We start from the raw sequence: 25,082 nt of genomic DNA on the forward strand, positions 1-25,082 counted from the left end.
TGAACAAGTACTTAAAATCCAATTGAACATTGGATACATGACCATATGCATGCATGTTTTTAATGTCATCACCATAAGAAATACAGCATTTAGTGATTTCTTCTTATCTGTAAAACAGGGATTATTTGTTTGATAATGATTTTGCCTTATGTTGTGTAAATGTACACTTAAGATGATGTTTACTGATACTATTGGCCCCATATAGCAGAACAACAAGCCACATAGTGTATAGTTAATGTACATTTAACTGTGCACTTGTTTACAGATGCTGCATTGACTTAAAACTAAAGTATCCCCATTCTACATTGCTCAAAATGTACCATTCCAAGGTACCACTCATAAAAGTTGACTGTGGTTTAGCTTCAAATAAAGCAGAAAATCTTGGCTTAACCACAAATGAACAGTGGGTTTAGTTTAACCATGGTATTTATGGTTGTGGTTTTACACATTAATCTGCCAGAAACATGGTTACTGCGCTTTTTACTGTAATAAATCTGTGATTAATTCTTTCTAAGAGACAAGAGCAAGCATTTTTGTTTTTAAAAGATGTCCAATAGATGTCTAATAGACGTCTAAACTCAGTCATCTTGGCTAAAACAAGGTTAAAACTAAACAGAAATGAATGTCTACACATAAAAAGTGTGTCTAATCTCTATTTGACGACTAGTCTAGTTTTGTGCTATATTTGGCCCAATTTTAGCCTTGTTTAAGCAAAGCTGTCTCCGTTTAGATGTCTATTAGACGTCTATTAGACAAAATTGTTTGCTGGGGTACAGTACGCCATATACCTGGGTAAAACCAAGTTAAATATTAAAAACAATTACAATGCCTTTTATTATAATTTAAGCACTCCAAGAGTTTTCCTCGTTAAATCGTTTTACAATGGACACCACGCTGGCTACTTTTCAGAAGTCGAACATTTTAGAATAAAGCACGCCTCAAAACGAGTTTCAGCTTGAATTTCTTATATCATATTTACAAGAAATCCGTCAGAATGGGTATTATTTCGCAGATTAATCAAAAAATGAGCTTTAATTATTCACACAAACGCAGGCGCACACACACGGCCATACGCGCGCGCTGCTGACAGAATCCAGCTTGCAATGTTCGATTCAGTTCACAGAATCGGTTCATTCAGATGGTTCGTAGTTTGATCAGTGTTCATACAAGTTAATGCGTTTTAGCACTGTGTTTGGTCACCAATGTAGTCTGTAGATTGTGTTAACTCAGTTATGCTAACGTTAGCGTCTAAGACATAAACAACAATATTGCTATTGAACTACTATAAGAGCAAACAGGTGTTTGACTAGACACCATAGATCAAAACGTGCAGTTTAGATGACTAATTTCTGAAGAATTGCTCCAAAAACAAAATATGAATGATAGTAATGTTAATCTTTTGGACTGAACATTAATTTATCTCCACTCTAATACAGAAACACAGCAGTGATTGATGAATCGACTCGACTGAATTGCTATAAGGAATCAGTTCAAAAGAACCGTTCGTTCGCGAATCGAACGCCACTTCCACGGAGCGATCGAACCCCTCCCAGTTACTCCCGTGGCTTTTGCCACGAACATCAGCCAACAACCTCCAAATATGCGAGAGTGGAGATGAAATAGGGACCGAGAGCGTCTGATCTGATGTCTGAATGATTCCCCGAGGATGTGAGAGTCACGGATGCGGCGATCGATGAGTGTTTCTGTCGCAGGTAAGAGACAAACGCATGTCGCCTGTTGCTCCGCCGCACGTAAACACACACATGACAGACACCGACATGCATTCATCTGTCACATATATGCATTTTACATGTTCACAACTGCACACTGGTCATTCACGGTGTCAAACGAGCGGATTGTACGTGCGTCAGCCGCTGTTTGTCTGCGAGTCAATTATTGCACACGTTTCAAATGATGTGCACCTTTTGAATAGCAATTGACAGGCTTTTATGATTAATGCATGCACCCGGAGAGACTGATTTAACCAAACCAACCATGCACGAGCAACTTATTAGCAGTTATCGATGAATTCCTTATGATGCACCTAATGATCAGGGTTATTGAATGCAATAATTCTCCAGGTTCGCTGTAGGGTGTGGAGACTGAAATCCAAGATCGAGTGGAGAAAAGTTCTTTCCATCACTTAGCTTTGTGATTTGGAGCTGTCTCTGAGTGCTCTGGATGCTGAAATTGCCAGGAGAAGGTGATGCTGCTTTGATCGCACCGGAAGGGTCAGATTTCATGCCAGAGCCGGTGGGATTAAATCAGGGATAATGCATTGGATCAAAGCTGTGATGCTGCTCATATCTGAATGGATTATTGTTATATTTGACAAGAGACGCTTTTAGAGGGGGCCTACAAAGCAAAAATCAGTTTTAGGATATGGTTTAAACACAGATTTGTGTGAAAAAATTATTTATTGTATTTTTTTTTTACAATTACACTTGATAAGAACAGTCTGCAGGAACACTTCCATTGACATTCTCTCTTGAACGTGTCATCACAGGGGGAAAGCCCCGCCCACTAGTGACAATTTCTCTTTCATTAGCATAGACAGCCCTGAGTAAGAAGCAGCCCAAATGAACACTGCAAACTTCCAGGTCTGTAGCCAGTCTGGTTAAAGAGGTGGTTCATTTTTTCAACAAATGAATCTTTTTGCAGTTATTCGGCTCATTTTCTATTTAATTATGACATTTAAATACTGCATTTAGTTGCATATTTTCAGCACTATTTTTAGCTGAATTAGCTTGTTGGATGGTCATCATAACCACAAATTTTGATGTATTTACTAAATATTTAAAATAAAAAAATTGACAAATATTTATTTTTAAAATACAGATTTATTACATGATATATTATTAGAAAAATATCAAATTAAAAACTGAAGCCTATTGTAATTTATTAGGCAATTAACAAACAGGGGTGCGTTTCCAAAAACCATTGTTAGCCAACTAACGACGCAAGTTGGAATTATTAAAAATAAAAAGCAGTAACCTCATCTCTCATAGGTGTAATTTGCTTTCAAACTATTTCTACAGTTCAGGTTTAGCGATCTTCATATTTACAATTGTGCTCCCTTCGCAGTGCACTTTAAAAACATCGCCTCATGGCGAAAGCTACAGGTGACCTATTATTTAAAAGCGGAATTCAAGTTACGTCTCCAAAGCTTGTGGAAACAAAAAGCAAACGTTAATTCTTTTAATTGATAGTGGGTTATTTATTAAGTATCTGTACTGTATATGACATGGGCCTGCTGGTTAGAACTTTCTGCAGTGGTTTACATGTCAAATTGTAAAAGTAGACTTTTAAAATAAATAAATAAAGTATATCCTACTTAATAATAATAATAATTATTATTATTTTTAATATCATAATCATCATTAATATTATTATTAAATTATGATTCTTTTCATTTCTAATAAATAATAAATATTACATTTCATTTTATAATAAATCGCCTCATTATTTATTTATTTATTTGTTTATTTATTTATTTATTTATTTATTTATTTATTTATTTATTTATTTATTTATTTATTTATTTATTTATTTATTTATTTATATGATTTATATATGATATTAGAATACCTGTTAGCTTTTGTAAGTGATATGTTTTAGAGTAGAATATTATAATGTTCAACTTCTCAGTAATATTAGTAAAGCAGACATAGGCCCTATGTGCCATTCACATATGTTCAGTTAATATGGAAAGCGAGTGCATATTTTTACCAAATATTGCATTTTATTTTAAATGCCTGTTTGTGTAAAATAATATAATATACACAAAGAAATTAAGGGTTTTTTCTCTAAAGAAGTTGTTACTCCACCCAGTTTAGAGCATCATTATGTGCATTTTACGTTATAACTAACGTGGTTAAAGCGATGGATCTGCCACAGAGAAACTATGCGTTTTGGGAAACACTCGTCACTACATCGTTCGTTTCACAAACGATGCATCGTACTATGATAGTTCTACTCTAACCAGCAAATTCTACTTTCCTCAGTCAGAATGTGGCTATTTGAATAATAAAAATGTACACATAATAATAATAATAATAATAATAATAATAATAATAATAATAATAATAATAATAATAATAACAATAATTTAGAGCTTCATACTTTTTTTAGCCTCTCTTGTAAATGTGCTTCACACTTTTTATTGGTCGTTTTCTTTCAAGAAAAAGGTCAGAGAATTAAAATAAAAGTTATTTGTCAAATGTTTTTTCTATTTAAAAACAATTCAGTAGCTAAAGATGGCTTTGGCTACTGTATGACAGATGTTTTCTTGCACAGCTGTTTGTTGGACTCATGAAAAATAATTGATTGCATTGGTCAAAATTGATTAGCGGAAGTCACACCAGGTATCTGCTTGGTCTTAAAGCATTTTTCGATTGGCTATTTTCACTATTTATGAGAGCATATCAGTCTAAATAGGACAAACGAGCTCATGTATGGGACAAATTCTGAACCTTTGTCATTGAGGGGTGGGTCTTCTGAAACACCCTGCTGTAGCTCCGCCCTCTTTTGAAAAGAGCACAATCTCATTTGAATTTAAAGCGACAGTCACTAAAACACCACAAATAGAGTAAAAGCCTAAAAGGGTCAGATTTAGAGCATTGTAAAACATTATTTGTGTGCTATTTTGTGCTGAAACTTCACACATACATTCTCCAGGGACATCAGAGACTCATTTTAGGTCTTATCAAAAGATGCATAATAGGTCACCTTTAAAACAGCCTCGTATTTGACCTTTTTGCTGCATGTATTTAAAGTAAAATGCATGTCAAAATATCTCATTCCTGCATTAGATGTTGCTTATTTATTGACAAGTCCATGAGTTGTGTTTTTCACATTCAAAGCTTTATTATATGAATGAATCATTGCAAGAGCAACGAAGAAAACCATTATGATTTCATTCCACAGCTCTATAATCTTCGCATTATACATTTTAATGTGTTATGGAGGCAGTAATGTGGTAAAAGCCTATAACTCTTTGACCCACATCCAAGCCTGATCATCTGAATCAATGTGTTTTAATATTAAAAGCTGAGGCTCTTCTGCTCATGATGATGAGTGCTGTAATGTCAAGAGCACATGATCATTTTGCAGGATCACTTCTCTTAACCAGCACCTGAGAAAATACAACACAAGTCGATGCATTGTGCATCAAATATTAGGATTTGTTTTTGAAGAATGTTGAAAAGAAGTTTTAAATATTTAACGCTGGCATTAAATCAGAGATATTTGTTTTCTGAATTTACATTATTGCCTTTATATAGTGAATGATTCATCAATGCATGATTAATTGTTTGTTCTTTATTTGATCTTAGCCTTGTTTTATTTCATAGGCTTTGCAATTTTAATATTTTATATATATACACACACACACACATTTCTCTTTATGCAGATTGACTTGCATTTCATGTTTGTGGCTCTGTATATATTGTACATGTTTGTTGTGTTGTGTTTTATTTTTAACTGTTTTTTTTTTTTTCATGTAAAGCCTGACCAGGGACAAGAGCTGCAAATTAGCTTTATGCTATATGCCTTATGTACGCATTATATATATATATATATATATATATATATATATATATATATATATAAATATATATTAGGGCTGCACGATACTGGACACTACAATAGTTTCATTTTCTGTGGTTTATATAATTTTAGATTGATTGGGATGATTCTGTAATATGATTTAAAAAATGACAAGCAAAGTTGAATACAACAGCTACAAAAAAAAAAAAAAAAACAATGATTTATGGTTGAGTATTCAGAAACAAAAACTAAATAATTACCATATAATAATAATAATGTTTATATTATAAAAAAAACTCTATATGGGTAAAATTTTAAATGACTCCACTATGTTACTGTATTGTCTGGTCAACTATGATCCCAAATTCCCATTTGCATTGCAGATCCCTGCGATGTGACTATTGCAGACTTCCACATTGCGATATCGTTGCGATAATGATATTGCAATGTGCGAGTCTGCAATAGTATATATATATATATATATATATATATATATATATACATATATATATATATATATATATATATATATATATATATATATATATATATATATATGGGGAGATTGCAAAGTAAAGAGCGAAGGGGGTGGGGGTGGCAATCGAGCAAGTGCTTGCTGAAAGGGGCACCTCAACCAATGAGGGCAGAGGGGCAGTGGCTCTAGCCAAACGGTCACCCCCCTGTGCACAGCTCAGATAGATGGATGGATGGATGGATGGACGGACGGACGGACGGACGGACGGACGGACGGACAGACAGACAGACAGACAGACAGACAGACAGATAGATAGATAGATAGATAGATAGATAGATAGATATTACTATAAATATTCATTAACTACAGAAAATAATACTTTTTTACTTATTAATTTGCTATAAATAAAAAATTTAAATTATATATTTTGCCGTTTGTTTTCTATATGTGTATTTTTAAATAATCAATTAATCAAATAAGCCCAAAATTATTCATATTCCTGGGGATATGAATAATTTTGGGCTGGCTATATTGATGAATTCCATTTACTATAACTATATATATATATAAATCTTATTAAATCACATAGTTATTATTATTTTAAAATATATGGATAATTAATAAAGTATGTACTTTTAATATATTATGTTTTGAAAGTAATCACAGTTTAAAAAACTTAATATGGTAGTAATAAAACATATAGTTTTAATAGTAATAGTGAATTAAACATGTATATTAGATAAAATTATATCATTTTATTTAATATACATAATTCACTAATACTATTAAAGCTATATATTACTATCATATTTAGTTTTTTAAAGTGTTAATTACTATATATATATATATATATATATATATATATATATATATATATATATATATATATATATATATATATATATATATATATGTATAGTAATTTGCATGTTCTCTCCATTTTGGCATGGGTTTTCTCCGGGTGCTCCGGTTTACCCCACAGTCCAAACACATGCGCTAAAAGGGAATTGATTAACTAAATTGACCGTAGTGTATGAGTGTGTGAATGCGAGAGTGTATTAGTGTTTCCCAGTACTGGGTTGTGGCTGGTAGGGCATCCGCTGCGTAAAACATATGCATTGATAAGTTGGCGGTTCATTCCTCTGTGGCGACCCCGGATGAATAAAGGGACTAAGCTGAATTAAAATGAATGTTTGGTAATAAACAATAAATGGCTTTATTGTAAGTGTAAACTGCAGCACCAGATCTAGCTGCTAGGTTTTTCAAAATATGCATTTTGCATTGTTTGTTATTTCGTATCCATAAACAAGAAGCAAATAAAATCTTGTGGAAGGTCATGCAGTGAACAGAGGCCGTAAACCTCCAGCTATCAGCAATGATCTGAGCTGAAGAGCAGAGCTAAACTCAAATGCTCCTCTGCTACCAACTGCAGATTTATCTTTAAACAACAGAAACAGAGCCCGGAGGCTTTAGAAGCTACATATAATGGACCACACATGATTATGGCGGAATAAACCCTGACAGTGTCCTCAAGAGCATCCTAATGTCAAATTTATTATATAATTTTTTATTATATTATATTATATTATATGATATTATATTATATTATATTATATTATATTATATTATATTATATTATATTATATTATATTATATTATATTTAAATATATTATAATATATATTATTATATTTTATATTATATTATATTATATTTTATTATATTATATTATATTATATTATATTATATTGTATTATATTATATCAAATTATATTATATTTTATTTAATTATATTATATTTTATTATATTATATTATATTTTATTATATTTTATTAAATTATATTTTATTATATTATATTATATTATATTATATTATATTAAATTATATTATATTTTATTTTATTATATTATATTATATCATATTTTATTATATTATATTATATTATATTATATTATATTATATTATATTATATTATATTATATTATATTATATTATATTATATTATATTTTATTAAATTATATTATATTTTATTATATTATATTTAACTATATTATAATATATATTATTATATTTTATATTATATTATATTATATTATATTTTATTATATTATATTATATTATATTATATTATATTATATTATATTATATTATATTATATTATATTATATTATATCAAATTATACTATATTTTATTTAATTATATTATATTTTATTATATTATATTATATTATATTTTATTTTATTTTATTTTATTAAATTATATTATATTATATTATATTATATTATATTATATTATATTTTATTAAATTATATTATATTTTATTATATTATATTATATTATATTATATTATATTATATTATATCATATTTTATTATATTATATTATATTATGTTATATTATATTATATTATATTATATTTTATTAAATTATATTTTATTATATTATATTTAACTATATTATAATATATATTATTATATTTTATATTATATTATATTATATTATATTATATTATATTATATTATATTATATTATATTATATTATATTATATAAATACAACTATTCTAGCATATGTTTTACACAGTGGATATCCTTCCAGCCGCAACCCAGTACTGGGAAACACCCATACACTCTCACATTCAATCGCATGAATATTTGATCAGTCAGAATCAGTCAGAATATTTGCGTTTGCCTTCTGGGGTTTTTTGCATGCAGGCTTCATCCTGAATTCCTCCTGCCTGGAATTGTGGAAGTAGTTTGTCTGTGACAGTCACACATTTTTTCAGTATTTCCTGTGATGGCCTGTCAGTCATGATGGTTTGCATTAAAAGGCAAAAGTTCTGCCATCATGTATATCTCTATACAGTAGAACCCACACAGCACCTCAGTCAGAGAGCTGGGATTCACTCTGTCAGTCCAAACTGACCAACCAGAGCCTCAGGCAACACACACACACATACAATTCTAAAGATGTTTGGTGACTAAACACTCATATTAAAGGATATAATTGTTAAATAAATCTGTTTTGTTTAAACGCACTAAAATATATTGTCTATATTCACTGAGAAATTGATAAAACCGGTAATTCTGACTGAACTAACACACACATACACACACTCGCACTCTCTTTCACACACACACACACACACACACTATCTTTTCCTCACACACTCTCTATCTTTTTCTCACAGGCACACACACACACACTCTCTCAATCCTTACCACACAACCACACACACACTCGGCTCTAATCACCGAGCACGTCATTTGTCAGGACTCCTGGGATGCTTATTTTTACATCACTATTGATTTACTTGCATGCATCTTTCACTGCTAAATTTAGAAACTGCCTCACATGCAGGATGAACACAAAAGGTCCAGATGTGCACACAGTAAATGACCACCCTTGTGCTAAATCAGTGATATTTCCGCCTGTGCTAAACTCAGCTCAGAAATGTGCCGGGGACACAGACGTCCAGACGCTTTTCTCAGTTGTTTACATCAATCCTGATTGGCGTCACATACTGTACACACACATACACACACAGGAGTGGCATGTGTTAATGCATGTTAATTATAGCTTGCCTGAAATACAAGCGGTTCATGTTTGCTGACCTTGAAGGGCCATGAAGCCCCCTCGTTTCAGCAGGGTGTTTTCACACATCTACTTTGGAAAAAGTCAGAAAAGTGGGCGTGTCCAGCTCTGTTTAGGGGGGAGTGTCGGAGGAAGAAAAGAGGCATGGTGTGGGAGTGTCTATTTGGGTGCGCTGACTTTCAGAGTCAAAACACACACACACACACACACAGGGGAGAAAGGGACTGTGTTTACATGGACATCTGTAGTCAAATTATTTGGCAAATTATTAAATGGTGGACTTTAACTGCAGTTTGGCTCTTTCATTCAGGGAATTCATTCATGTCCCTCCCGACAAACAAGATATTTGATTCGAGGAACTGCTCTAAGCGTGTATTTTTCATGCAATGTTTGATACCGCACGGTGAATGAGAGAAAAAAAAACTCAGCATTTCCCGGAAACTTGGCAACACACGGCAGGTAGCGTCAGAAAGCCGCGTGTGTTATTCCGGTCACAAAATGCGGTGAAAATCCTACACGAGGTTAAAGTTTGGTTGTGGTGCTAACATGTTTACACTCGGTGCAATAGTTAACTTAGTTCGACACGAACAAACTGAATAAACAAAGAGCACTGGTCGCTCACTTACCAAATCTGTAGAGACAGGACAATCACCAGCAACTAGAGCCGCGTCTGTATTAAGAGGAGACGAGCAGCGAATCCGGATCTCAGCGTTTGCAGATGAGAACAGCTCTCAGGTAAACATTAATCCCCCTTAGACACGTAAGTTATTGTTGTGGAGCGTCGCGTACACTGTTAATCCACACGTGACTCCAGCTGCGCTCTCACAGAGAGAAAATGAAAACAAAACTGAACTGCAGCAAACTATAAAAGCAACACTTCACGCTTGTTTTGCCAACACAACGTGGCGTCTCTGTCGTCTAAACACTGTGACAGTAATGAATATTAATGAAGGTGCACAATAGAGCGCGCTGATTGGTTTGAACCAAGCTTTACTCATGCATTAATGCAGCACACTGTAAGACGTAATAAGACTCACTCTGGCACAGACGTCCAGTCTGCACGCTGGAATACACGCTATTATGTCATGATCGTGACGCAGCTTCAAAAATTAGTTTTAAACTGGAAGTACGAATTTGCTTGAAATAACGCAAAAACAACCAATTTACACTTTTTAGTGAAATATAGGTGTCCTAATAGTGTTTTTAGCAGTGTGGGACACATATACCACTGTCAACAGCTTAACACATGTGTTCTGGTGTTTCGTGACCCTTTAAGTGTGTGTTTCTGAAACATCTTCACGTGACGAATTGTGCTTCGCTGAATCAGTGGTGTGTCTGTAATTGGAGTTGATCACTAATTAGTCTGTAAATGTTTTGGTTTAAGAAAGAAATCCTGATCAGTAGTGAGGGTTTGTTCACTCTGAGGGGTTTATTTTAGTGCTAACTGCTGTGTATTTTCCATTAGCTAACTATATAAAAGCTGTGTAGGGAAGGAAATGTTCAGCCTTTCTATATAGCCAGTGTTTATCAGGACAGACAGCGATAGGTTGAGCAGATCACACACACACAATAAACCGTGAATCACGATTCCGGTGTGAAAACGTTCAATTAGAGGTTTTGTGCACAAATAATTTTGTGTGTGTGTGTGTGTGTGTGTGTGTGTGTGTGTGTGTGTGTGTGTGCCGCTTTCATTCTCTCAGAGTTATTCTGCAAGGACACGTCGCATTAATCAAAAGTGACTGTACGGATGTTTCTAATATCACAAAAGACTTCAAATAGACGCTGTTTAATATGCTGTGGAGCACTGGAAATATGTGGCTTCGGAAACATGTTCCTGTGTAACTCATGCAGCTGCGTTTCTCCATATTTGATAGAGTGGCTTTCACATTTGAATATTCCAAAACAGCACTTCACGTTTCCCTTGTGTTCCACGTTAGTGCTCTATGTTAGTTTTAAACTGCAGATGACACTTTAGGCTTGTGTTTAACAGCAGATGGCGCTCCAGGTTAGTTTTTAGCAGCAGACGATGCTCTAGGCTAACAGCAGATGAGGCTCTAGGCTAGTTTTTAACAGCAGATGATGCTCTAGGCTAGTTTTTAACAGCAGATGATGCTCTAGGCTAGTTTTTAACAGCAGATGGCGCTCTAGGCTAGTTTTTAACAGCAGATGGCACTCTAGGCTAGTTTTTGGCTGCAGACGATGCTCTAGGCTAGTTTTTAACAGCAGATTGCGCTCTTGGCTAGTTTTTAACAGCAGATGGCTCTCTAGGCTAGTTTTTAGCAGCAGACAATGCTCTAGGCTAACAACACATGGTACTCTAGGCTAGTTTTTAACAACAGATGGCGCTCTAGGCTGGTTTTAGCACCAGATGGCACTCTAGGCTAGTTTCTAACAGCAGAAAATTCACTGGGCTAGTTTTAAACAGCAAATGTTGCTCTTGGCTAGTTTTTAAAAGCAGATGGCGCTCTAGGCTAGTTTTTAGCTGCAGACAGTGCTCTAGGCTAGCTTGAAACAGCAAATGTTGCTCTAGGGTAGTTTTTAGCAGCAGACGGTGCTATAGGCTAACAGCAGATGGCACTCTAGGCTAGTTTTTAACAGCAGACAGCGCTCTATGCTTGTTTTATTCAGTGGATGGTGCTCTAGACAAATTTTTAACAGCATATGGTGCTCTAGGCTAGTTTTCAACAGCAGATGATGCTCTAGGCTAGTTTTTAACAGCAGATGGCACTCTAGGTTAGTTGTTAGCAGCAGACAATGCTCTAGGCTAACAACACATGGTACTCTAGGCTAGTTTTTAACAACAGATGGTGCTCTAGGCTAGTTTTAGCACCAGATGGCGCTCTAGGCTAGTTTTTAACAGCAGAGGGCGCTCCAGGCCAGTTTTAAACAGCAGAAATATCACTGGGCTAGTTTAAAACAGCAAATGTTGCTCCAGGGCTAGTTTTTAGCTGCAGACAGTGCTCTAGGCTAGCTTTAAACAGCAATTGTCGCTCTTGGGTAGTTTTAAGCAGCAGACGGTGCTCTAGGCTAACAGCAGATGGCACTCTAAGCTAGTTTTTAACAGCAGACGCCACTCTAGGCTAGTTTTTAACAGCAGACGGCACTCTTGGTTAGTTTTCAACTGCACATGGCGCCCTTGGCTAACAGCAGATGGCACTCTAGGCTAGTTTTTAACAGCAGACAGCGCTCTATGCTTGTTTTATACAGCGGATGGCGCTCCAGGCAAATTTTTAATAGCAGATGGTGCTCTAGGCTAGTTTTCAACAGCAGATGGTGCTCTAGGCTAGTTTTTATTAGCAGATGGTGCTCTGGGCTAGTTTTTGACAGTAGATGGTGCTTTAGGGTAACAGCAGATGGCACTTTGGGCTAGTTTTTAACAGCAGACGCCACTCTAGCCTAGCTTTTTAACAGCAGAAATCGATCTGCGCTAGTTTTAAAATGTGGCTGTTGCTCTATGCTAACAGCAGATGATGCTCTAGGCTAGTTTTTAACTGCAGACGGCACTCTAGGCTATTTTTTACAGCAGATGTCACTCTATGCTAGTTTTTAACAGCAGACGGTGCTCTAGGCTAGTTTTTAACTGCACATGGCGCTCTTGGCTGTTCTTTTGCATATTAGTTGTCTTAATATGGAATATGTAATGTTGTAAACATTTATTGTAAAAAAAAAGTGAATGTTCAATGTAAAACATTGATTTAGAAAACATTTTACATTGAAAAGCAATGTCCATTACCTGTCGACAAGGCTGAAGGGTGATTTTGGAATTTTAATACTTCTGTTAATCGATACTCTAAGAATGTTTGGATATCAGCTGATTAAAGGGCCAGAATTGCAGTCTTCAGTTAGCTACATAGTGCTCAATGTCACACTGATGTCAGTTTTTCTGACAGACCTCTCAAAAAGTCACGCTCTGTCTGTTCCCTGTGTTTCAGTAGCACATTCTCTTCGGGTGATGGAGGAGAGGTGTCATCCCGACTCATAAATTAGCGTTCACTGGAGGGCTGCACCATATTGGAAAAAATCTGACATTACGCTATTTGGATTTTCTGCAATATATTTTTTGCAATATATATATATATATATATATATATATATATATATATATATATATATATATATATATATATATATATATATATATATATATATATGAATTATAAATATGATGTCTGCATTATATATATGAAAAATATATATAAAAAAATTTTTAAATATTAAAATATACAGTTGAAGTCAGAATTATTAGCCCCCTTTTGATTTTATTTTATTTTTTTAAATATTTCCCAAATTATTTTTAACAGAGCAAGGAAATTTTCACAGTATGTCTGATAATATTTTTTCTTCTGGAGAAAGTCTTATTTGTTTTATTTCGGCTAGAGTAAAAGCAGTTATTAATTTTTTTAAAACCATTTTTGGGACAAAATTAAGCAAAATTTTTTTTTGATAATCTACAGAACCAACCATCGTTATACAATAACTTGCCTAATTACCCTAACCTGCCTAGTTCACCTTATTAACCTAGTTAAGCCTTTAAATGTCACTTTAAACTGTATAGAAGTATCTTGAAAATTATCAAGTAAAATATTATTTACTGTCATCATGGCAAAGATAAAATAAATCCGTTATTTGAAATAGGTTTTTAAAACTATTATGCTTAGAAATGTGCTGAAACAATCTTCCCTCCATTAAACAGAAATAGATCAGCAGGTCTGTCTATAAAAAAGAATACTTTTCCTAAAGATGCAGGACTTTTTTTGTGCCATAATATAATATCGTTATCGCAGTGAATACCGTGATATCATTTTAAGTCCATATCCTCCATCCCTACTGCAATAATGACCATTACAGATGCTATGCATAGAAACTGTACATTTTGCATCCCTAGTTGACTGTGTCCTCTCCCTCTGCAGGCTCACACAGACGATGAGAGCTGCCGAGACCCATAGCTCTTGCTGACGGCGCCATCCCGCAATGGGGCTCCCGTGAACGGCCTCGGCGTCGAGTATGTTGGCCGGCTGTCAGCATGACGCCGCTGGACCTGTGGCTTTCGCGCTCCATCCCCATGTGTCTGCTGCTCCAGAGCCTGGTGCTTATGGTCCTGTGCTTTCCATCTGCCAGCACCTGTCCTAAAGGCTGCACATGCCAGCGATCAGAAAGCCCCCCACATGGCCTCAACGTCACCTGTAGCCTTTCTCGCTTGAAGGAGATCCCTCCCGACGTCCCACCGGACACCCAATTACTCCAGCTGGACAGAAACCACATATCATTGGTGCCCGACCGCATATTTCATGGCTTGAGGATGCTACGGAGACTCAATCTATCCCATAATGCTGTGGAAACACTAGGCGAGGGGGCGTTCATTGGTTTGGAGGGCTCTCTGGAGGTATTGGACTTGTCATATAATAGGATCACTAGCGTGCACAAGGATGCATTTGCGCGTTTGAAGGCGCGTGTGGTGGTGGACAATAACCCTTGGCATTGCGACTGTGCGCTGCAGCAGGCGTTGGGAGGTATGGCGCACAATCACGAACGTGTGCTGTGCCGGAGCTCGGAGCTGAGAGACCAGGAGGGCCAGCCGTTCATGGCTGTGGACGCCGATTTGTGCAACCTGGCCAAACGGACCACCGACTACGCCATGTTGGTGACCATGTTTGGCTGGTTTGCGATGGTTATCTCTTATGTTGTGTACTATGTACGGCAGAACCAGGAAGATGCCAGACGACATCTTGAGTATCTGAAATCGCTTCCCAGCAAACCCAAGAAACCGGACGAACCGGAGGACATCAGTACAGTGGTGTGACTTTTGTGTGTGATTAAAGGCCTGTTCAGATTAAGAAGGACAATTGTGATGACCAGTTGAATTTAAGTCTACAATGCATTCACAGAGAATGGACCCTTTTCACATTACTGGGTTTTCAGAAGTCGTCATAGCTGGTAAACTTAAAGCACGTTTTTTGCATTTTTGGCATTTCGCTCAGCCCTATCAAAATATATATCATTATCGTTCAATATGGAAAATAATTATCGAGATTGCATTTTTGCCATATCGCCCAGCCCTAACGAAATATTTAACGTTAATATTCGATATGGAAAACAATATCGAGATTGCATTTTTGCCATATCGCCCAGCCCTAACGAAATATTTAACGTTAATATTCGATATGGAAAACAATTATCGAGATTGCATTTTTGCCATATCGCTCAGCCCTAACGAAATATTTAACGTTAATATTCGATATGGAAAACAATATCGAGATTGCATTTTTGCCATATCGCCCAGCCCTAACGAAATATTTAACGTTAATATTCAATATGGAAAATAATTATCGAGATTGCATTTTTGCCATATCTGCCAGCCCTAACGAAATATTTAACGTTAATATTCAATATGGAAAGTAATTATCGAGATTGCATTTTTGCCATATCGCCCAGCCCTAACGAAATATTTAACGTTAATATTCGATATGGAAAATAATTATCGAGATTGCATTTTTGCCATATCTGCCAGCCCTAACGAAATATATATCGTTATTGTTTAGTATAGAAAATATTCATCGAGATTGCATTTTTGCCATATCGCCCAGCCCTTTCAAAATATATATATCGTTATTGTTCAATATGTAAAATATTCGAGACTGCATTTTTGTCTTATCACCCAGCCCTATCTAAATATATATTGTTATCGTTCAATATGGAAAGTAATTATTGAGATTGCATTTTTGCCATATCGCCTAGCCCTAGCTCATCCCTATTGCGTTTCTGACCATCAACAATGCGCACATTAAGATATCGATGCTGAAACTAGATATTATGCATCCCTTGTTTACTGTAGCATTTTAAAGTCGCGTATATCAGTGGATCCATCAGCGGATCGCTCGTTTGTCAGCTCATAGACAGACCAGCTGATCGATGCAATTTTGACACACTCCAGTGATCTAGGGATGCACACTATGTAGTATCAGCGGTGAAATAACATTTTTCTTTTTTACAATCCTATTTGCTGAATTAATGAAAGTAAAACTCCACAATGGTGTTATCAAGACATTCAAATAAAGAAATCAAATTGAGACTAAAAATAGTAGCCAGAAGCGAGAATAAAGTCAAATTGACAGTCCCACCTCCGTACACTCTGCATTACAAACGCCTCACACCAGCGGTAATTCGTTTTTTGTAATTTGATGTGAAGACGTTATACTACATACATAAATACATGACAAATGTTCAAATGTTTTTTTTAAATGAGAATATTTAAATCTTTCAAGGATTAAGGATGCTGATGAGCGTTTAACGTGTCATAACAGTCTTTTGAAAAGGGTCTATCCATGTTTGGAATCACTTCTGGAAGCTGATTGTGATGTAAACAATGGCAGCCAATCAGAATCTATCTTTAAAGAGATTAAACCTGTGGGACGGCAAAGAAAAAAACAACAAGCATATGAAGGATAAACCAATATCTGTGGGTATTGATTAGGGCTGGGCGAATAATTGTAACAAAATCGCAAACGCAATTGAGCAAGGCTACTATTGTCATGCACATCTTGTCAGGGAAGCACGGTTGCTTAATTAGCTGTAATTCTCCGCTAAAGGCCAGAGGGCGCTCTCAAGGAAGTTTCAAACACCCAAATAATGAACAAATAAGAGTGAACAATAGATTGAAGTGTTTTCATTGATTCAGCATGACTGATAAACACACAACTATGAAATCGTCTGACATAAGGAATTATTACAAACACTCGACTAAAGTTACGAAGTGAGTTCGGAGTAAAACGTTAATCATTAATTTTGGCTGAGTCCCTTTATTAATCAGGTCACCACAGCGAAATAAATCGCCAACTTATTCAGCATATGTTCTACGCAGCAGCTGCAACCCATCACTGGGAAACACCCATACACTCTCATTCACACACATACACTGGGTATTTAGCTTACCCAATTCCCCTATAGCACAGGTCTTTGGACTTGTGGGGGAAACTGGAGCCCCCGAGGAAACCTACGTGATCACGGGGAGAACATGCAAACTCCACACAGAAATGTCAACTGACCCAGCTGTGACTCAAACCAGCGACATTCTTGCTGTGAGGTGACAGCACTACCCACTGCGCCACCTAAAACGTTATAATATGTGGTAATTTCACATGTAGCATTTGCTACACAGAGCCGTAGTTCACTGAGAAGCTACGCAAACGACGCAAACAACAATTATCGACCAATTAAAGCTTATTTAATTGTTTAACCCTTTTTTGAGTAGCTTGTCAGCTGCTCCATCTGAAAGTACATGCTAGAAGTTTACAACAACCGGCTGTACTGACAAAATGTGCATGAAAACCATCTTCGAATAATCGCCTAGCTGTAAAATTGATGCTTGCATACTTAAAAAGTTACCATTAGCCATAGCTAACTGTGACGTTTTAATAAACACCCCAATTCTACAACAATTGTTTCATCAGCAGGTTGGCAGCCAATCAGAATCCAGTACTGTGCATTGGTGTGGACGTGAATGTGGTTGTCATTATCCTTTCTTATAACGAATAGGCCTTAAACAAGAATGTTGCTAATTCCGACACAAATCATAAATGTCGTCTAGCGTACTACACCTGTCTTCTCTTTTTCCGATGTGCTTTCCTGTTTCTGTATTTAGACGAATTTGTGATATACTTCCAACCCTGTGTTTTTACAAGAGAGAGAGAGAGAGAGAAATGCGAAGTATAGGTGGCATTAAAACAATCGCAAAGTTGTCCTTTTAAACTTGGTCTAATCCCACGTTTAGAGCGAGAACTTGCCTTCAGGCACATTGACACGAGAAATTTTCTATTTTAACTAGTCAGTCGGAGCAGACCGTCAATCGTTTAGCAAAGCTAATGACCAGTACAGGTATTTTGAGAAATCAAATCTCAGGTGCAAACGTCGATTTGTAAAAAAAAAAAACCTACGATGTTTTGATGCTACCAAGTTTTGTAAGACTAACGATAAGACATTAGCTACAATTGTGAATCATTTTACGACCTTTTAAAGGCGTAGCGCACCCTTTATCAGTGAAGATGTGAGACATTTCTTCCAACGTTCTAAAACTATTATTGTGATCCTGTGCATTTTTAGGTTTTCGTTCCTTTGTTGCGTTAAACTTCGTGCACATTAAATGGTGAATCGTATAGCACAGCAGTGCTGGTGTGGTGCTTCTCACGTAATTCTCGGAAAAGTAGTTGAGGAACGTAGTCGATACCTCCATCCGAGTCTATTGTCGGTAACGTTTCTTGTGAGGCTCTTCGTCGATGTCGTAACTCACCGTGCGTAAAAAGAGGCTCTGTGTTAGTCATCATGTAATCTACAAGACGGCCAGCGTGTGTTTGTAAACGTACGGTTCAGTCTCTGAAACCAAAATCTGGCTCAACCTTTGGCGCATATAGGGACTTGAGTTCCCCCGATGCTCATTATTGTGTGTGTACAGTAATTTGGGCCGGTTGCGAGCGGAAAATTACAGCTGTCACTCTATAACTGGCATCATTCATACGAATGACTGCTGAGTCCAGCAATGCAAAGCCCCAGGGAAGAGCTAGAGGATAGAAAGACGACAGGAGACCAGAGGAAATGGAAAACAGAAGGTTGGGAGCTGGAAATCAGGGCTCTTATGAGAACGGATTGTGCTGGTGCTGTGATATAGAACGTTTCAGGTGGCTTTCATGATCCAATGATACTGTGATTTTTCCATTATTACCATGTCTGAACGTTGGTATTATGTTGCACATATATGGATCATATATGGGTCAAAGATGAGATGTTCTATTTGCATAAATACAATTGAAGCGTCTGTGTTCCAAATAGCATTTGTGGGGCGAAAAGTCAAAACTAGGGTGAAATTTTCTATTGAGATTCAATGTGACCGATAGATTAATGTAACAATCAAACAGCGGACTGTACTTGTTATAACTTATTAATGTGATAATGCTCAATATTTTAAATCGGTGAAAGCTTATTGCCGACAAATGAGGAAAAAACCATGTGGTTTGAAGAATAGTGACAAAGTGTAAACATTTAACTAAAATATTGTTACGATGGATGACATTTTAGTGGCCAACTTCTGTAAATCAAGATAAAGCTGTATTATACGGTGGCCGAGAGAGCTTAACGTGCTGCAGTTTAAGAAAACACATGCGATTATAAAAAACAACAACATATTAAGAAAAGATCTTCATCTGTTTGACAGCACACCTGCTGCAAATCCTCTCAACGCAAATCCATTTTTTAAAAACGCACTGCATTTTCATACAACGCAAACAATTTACAAAAACGCACTGCATTTTCACACAAACACAAACAATGTACAAAAACGCACTGCATTTTCACACAACGCAAATAATTTTCAAAAACTCGCTGCATTTTCACACAAACGCAAACAATTTTCAAAAACGCACTGCATTTTCACACAACGCAAATAATTTACAAAAACTCGCTGTATTTTCACACAAACGCAAACAATGTACAAAAACGCACTGCATTTTCACACAAACACAAACAATTTACAAAAACGCACTGCATTTTCACACAAACGCAAACAATTTAAAAAACGCGCAGCATTTTCACACAAACGCAAACAATTTAAAAAACGCGCAGCATTTTCACACAAACGCAAACAATTTACAAAAACGCGCAGCATTTTCACACAAATGCTTTGGTGATCTTTGAAAAATTCACTTTTCAAAGATCACCAAAAACTTTACAGAGCATTAGTCACTGCACAGGGATGTCCATCACGTCTTTGGGTCCACTTGTAAAATTTACGTTCTGGTGTTTTTGCAAATATTGTGAGAAAACGCAGCTTGTTTTATTAAATTGTTTGCGTTGTGTGAAAATGCAGCGCATTTTCGTAAATTGTTTCCGTTGTGCGAAAATGCAGCATATTTTATTAAATTGTTTGCGTTTTGAGAAAATGTGTGTTTTATGAAATTGTATTCGTTTTGTGAAAATGCAGTGTTTTATTAATTGTTTGTGTTGTGTAGAAATGCAGAGCGTTTTATTAAATTGGTTGCGTTTTCTGGAAACGCATCGTGTTTTCGTAAATTGTTTGCATTATGTGAAAATGCAGCGCAGTTTAATAAATTGTTTGCGTTGTGTGAAAATGCAGCGCAGTTTAATAAATTGTTTGCATTGTCTGGAAATGCAGCGTGTTTTCGTAAATTGTTTGCATTGTGTGAAAATGCAGCACGTTTTTTTTTTTATTGTTTCCGTTGTGAGAAAATGAAGCGCGTTTTTAAAAATGTATATGTGTTGTGAGGATTTGCAGCATGTGTGCTGTCAAATGGATAAAGAACTTTTCTTAATTTGCTTACTTTTTCGTAGTGGCGCGTGTTTTCTAAAAATTCCAGCATGTTAAGTTCTCTCAGCCATGGTAGTATTACTCTTTTAGGGCCAGATTTACTAACAGCTTGCGTACAGAATCATTAATGTTGATTTGTGTGACTATTAAATATGTTCAAATGAAGCATTTGTCGCAGACAAACAAGAGTATTACATTCCAATGCCATACAGTATTTATACAGTGGCATTCAGTTTACCGGTATTTGCATTATTTTATGGCCATTTTGTGCCTGTGTTATTCTCTCAGTAGTTTTATATGCATTTCACATGTGATTTTAAGGTGATTGCACAACATATGAACCCCACACGTCATGATTTTGCCAAATACGATGTCATCCTGGATTAACATCTATCTTTAGGATTAACACCTAAACCCAACCAATATGTAATATATTCTCAAAATCAGAGGGGAATATTAGTTCTAACAATAAACTTAACATAAAACGGTAAACGTATCCCTTAATTTTGATTGGCTGATCGGAATGTTGTTCCAGGATCAACACAGATGTTAATCCAGGATCATGTCCTACTTGCTGAAATCAGGTTGGCGTATGAAGCTCATGTTGTTTTTCTGTTCAGCAAGTGTACATCAGGTAACCTAACTTGCTGCATTAAGACAATATTAAAGCGTCTTGTTTGATTTGTGCATTCGCATTTAGTGGATTGTGCCGTTTAGTAAATCTGGCTTGTATCATTTTTGACCTCTTTTTGTCTTTGACCTATATTCAAGATCGATCATTGGGGAAATGAACTGCCAATCAGAATCCATCATATCCGTCAATTGGAAACCCCTATGGTAGTTTTGTAAGTGGAATGAGCGTCGTTTCTTTATTGTAACTTCATCGTTGTGTATCCAGTGAAGTGCTTTTCTAATGAAACTTTTTAATCTCCAAGGTCAGTGCCGTTATAATAATAATAATAATAATGACGTTTGATCGTGGTCGGTTCGTCATGAAACATTAATAGAACCTTAGAAGAACATTAGGGGAACGCTCAGCCCGACTTCAGTGTAGATAAAGAGCTTGTGTTTTTTTTGCGTAGGAAGGTACCTGAAATCCCTTTAAAGAGTGGTGTTTTGAATGTACTTATCTAGTCTTTTGCCTTGTCTAACTACACGCTGTATTGTGCTGGGAAAGAAAGCCGTTTCTCAATGCAGACTCCACAGTGAAGCACGCTGTAGCCAAGGACACGGGGGAGAGATTTTCTAAGTGCCTGAAATACTCGTCTATAAGTCTCTCATTCTTCCAGCTAGCGATAACTTTTTTGCTTTGAAACGTTTGGTTTTGGTCTTCTTGCTCGTCTTTACTGCACATGTTCAGGCAGTCTTTGAGACCGATGAAATGATGATGATGATGTTCTTCCTGTTTTCTCAAGGCCTTTTCGCATGATTCGTGTCGCTTCTTCAATGCATCTCTCTCTGTGCTGTTGTGCAACTCTTTGACCTCCGCATGAAAAGTGTTGCCGATTGCATTGCTAAAGGACTATGGTTGCTTGGTGGCAAAAAGAAGAGTATTGAATCTTGAAAATGGCTTATGCGACTGCTTGGATACTTTGGAAAAGGAATTAATTAATTCCATTATATGGGTCAAAGACTTGAGATGTGCTATTTTGGTGTGTGCACCAATTTAATTGTCATTCAGTGTAAAGTAAATGCATATAAAGGTTGAAGAACTTGCATATTTATGAGCTCATTAACCCCTTTAAATCTGAATTATGTTGCGGGATTCAGACGAATGTGGAAGCACATGAAGCGAAACGATCAGTATGTGCTAGATACTGAACATTATTTACTTATGATTATGATCATATTAATAATGCTCAGATTAGGACTGGATCCCAATTCCTATTGTTAGTTCTTTCATCAGCCGAGTCAAATTTGAGAGTCAAAATATTATTTGATTTAATAATCAATTGGAAATTAAATGAGTTGATTCCTTAATATGAAATTAATTCTGAACTTTGGAATTGATTCTGAAATCTCAATTCGCTGGAATGAGGAATTAATTACTTGTGGAATCAACTTTTGATATTTGATTCATCTCAGAAAAGAAGAACCGATTCTTTTTGGACTCTTCTCTCAATATTTGAATCACTTTGAAATATAAGAGTTGAATATTTTTTCAAGTGACTCAATTTTTTTGAATCACTTCAGAATAGAAGAATTGATTAATTTTTCCAATAAACTCTTGATTTTTGATTCAACTTGGATATGGATGAATTGATTCTTTTTACAAATGACTCTCAATTTATTTTTTATCACCTCGGAAATAGAATTACTGATTCATTTTGGACTCGACTATTTTTGAATCACCTTTAAAATGGAAGAATTGATGCTTTTTGCCATCGACTCTCGATTTTTGAATCACCTCAGAATAGAAAAATTAATTATTTTGCAATTGACTTTCTATTTTTGGATCATCTCGAGAATGGAACAATTTGTACTTTTTGGACTCGACTTTATTTTTGAATCACTTCGGAATAGAAGAATTGATTCTTTATGAAATCAACTCTCGATTTTTTAATCACTTTGAAATATAAGATTTGATTCTTTTTGCAATCGACTCTCGATTTTTAATTTATCCCAAAATAGCAGAATTTATTTATTTTAAACTACACTCTCGATTTTTCAATCACCTCGGAATAGAAGAATTGATTCTTTGTGCAATTGAATCTCGATTTTTGAATCACCTCAGAATACAAGAATTTATTCTTTTTGTAATTGACTCTAAATTTTTTTTTTTTATCACAACAGAATAGAAGAATTTATTCATTTTGGACTCGACTTTCTATTTTTGAATCACCTCGAAATAGAAGAGTTGATTCTTTTTTCAATCGATTCTCAATTTTTTGAATCACTTCAGAATAGAAGGATTGATTAATTTTTCCAATGAACTATTGATTTTTAAATCAACTTAGATATGGAAGAATTGATTCTTTTTACAAATGACTAAATTTTTTTATCACCTCGGAAAAGAATAATTTATTCATTTTGGACGACATTCTCGATTTTTGAATCACCTCAAATAAAAGAATTTATTCTATTTGCAATTGACTTTCTATTTTTGAATGACCTCGAGAATGGAAGAATTAGTGCTTCTTGGACTCTACTCTTGAATTTTTAATCACCTCGTAAAAGAAGAATTGATTCTTTTTGCGATCAACTCCTGATTTTTGAATCACTTCAGAATAAAAATCAATTCGGTATTTTTTATGGACTTGACTCGTAATTTGATTCAACTTGGAATAAAAGAACTGATCCTATTTGCAATCGACTCTTGGTTTTTGAATCACCTCAGAATAGAAGAATTGATTCTGTGTGGACTCGTCTCTCAATATTTGAGTCACCTTGGAATAAAAGAATTGACTCTTTATGGAATCGACTCCTGGGGCCTCATGTACGAAGACTTGCGTGGAAATCTTACTAAAACATTGCGTACGCACAAAGCTGTAAATGTGCGTACGCAGAAAAAATTTCAGATGTATGAAACACTGCGTACGCCGAATCTCACGCATATTCTTTTGTACATCCGAATGAACGTGAAACTGAGCGCAACATGCACGAGCGCAAAACCCCTCCCTGCCTCCTCCCCCGTATGAATATGCTAATGACTATGCTAATGGAAAAACCCAACGAAAAAGCAACGGCAAAAGCAAGCAAAAAGAGAAACTTTGAACAGAATGTGAATTGGAGGTGCTGCTTTCGGAGGTAGACCGGAGAAAAGCGGTGTTATTTGCAAGTTTGTTCTCCGGAATTAACAACAAAAGAAAAAAATAGAGTGGGAGAGTTTAGCTGGTACGGTTAACACAGTTGGGTCTGAACATCGCACTGAGTGCATTTAAAAAAGAAATAGTGCGATTTATATCTGTAAAGTGTTGCAGTACTCTTAGCAGTCTCAGTGGCGCAGCTCATAAGAAGCATGTGATCATGTACTGACACGTTCTAGCATAAACTCGGCTCGAATCCAGCGTCTGATGAACTCTTTCTTCTTTTTTTTCCCGCTACATATCAGATTTTGCCAACTATTTATCACGAGGAACACAAGTAGGAATCATCAATAAGTTTGTGCATCATATTTTATTTGCACATTTATTGAATGGAAATGTTTCTGATT

At 35.5% G+C, this 25,082-nt stretch overlaps 1 protein-coding gene across 2 annotated transcripts; it reads left to right on the plus strand.

Moving 5' to 3' along the window:
* Positions 1-1,555: 1,555 nt before the first annotated feature.
* Positions 1,556-17,506, plus strand: lrrc3b (leucine rich repeat containing 3B). 2 transcript variants are annotated; one of them, XM_005173724.6, is made up of 2 exons: positions 1,556-1,712; positions 14,529-17,506. In XM_005173724.6, the coding sequence occupies exon 2, from the start codon at positions 14,642-14,644 to the stop codon at positions 15,416-15,418; it is 777 nt and encodes a 258-aa protein (XP_005173781.1). In that variant the 5' UTR covers positions 1,556-1,712; positions 14,529-14,641; the 3' UTR covers positions 15,419-17,506.
* The last annotated feature ends 7,576 nt before the right edge of the window (positions 17,507-25,082 follow it).

The sequence above is a fragment of the Danio rerio genome, chromosome 19 (genome assembly GCF_049306965.1).
Source record: "Danio rerio strain Tuebingen ecotype United States chromosome 19, GRCz12tu, whole genome shotgun sequence".
In the NCBI taxonomy this organism is placed as follows: Eukaryota; Metazoa; Chordata; class Actinopteri; order Cypriniformes; family Danionidae; genus Danio; species Danio rerio.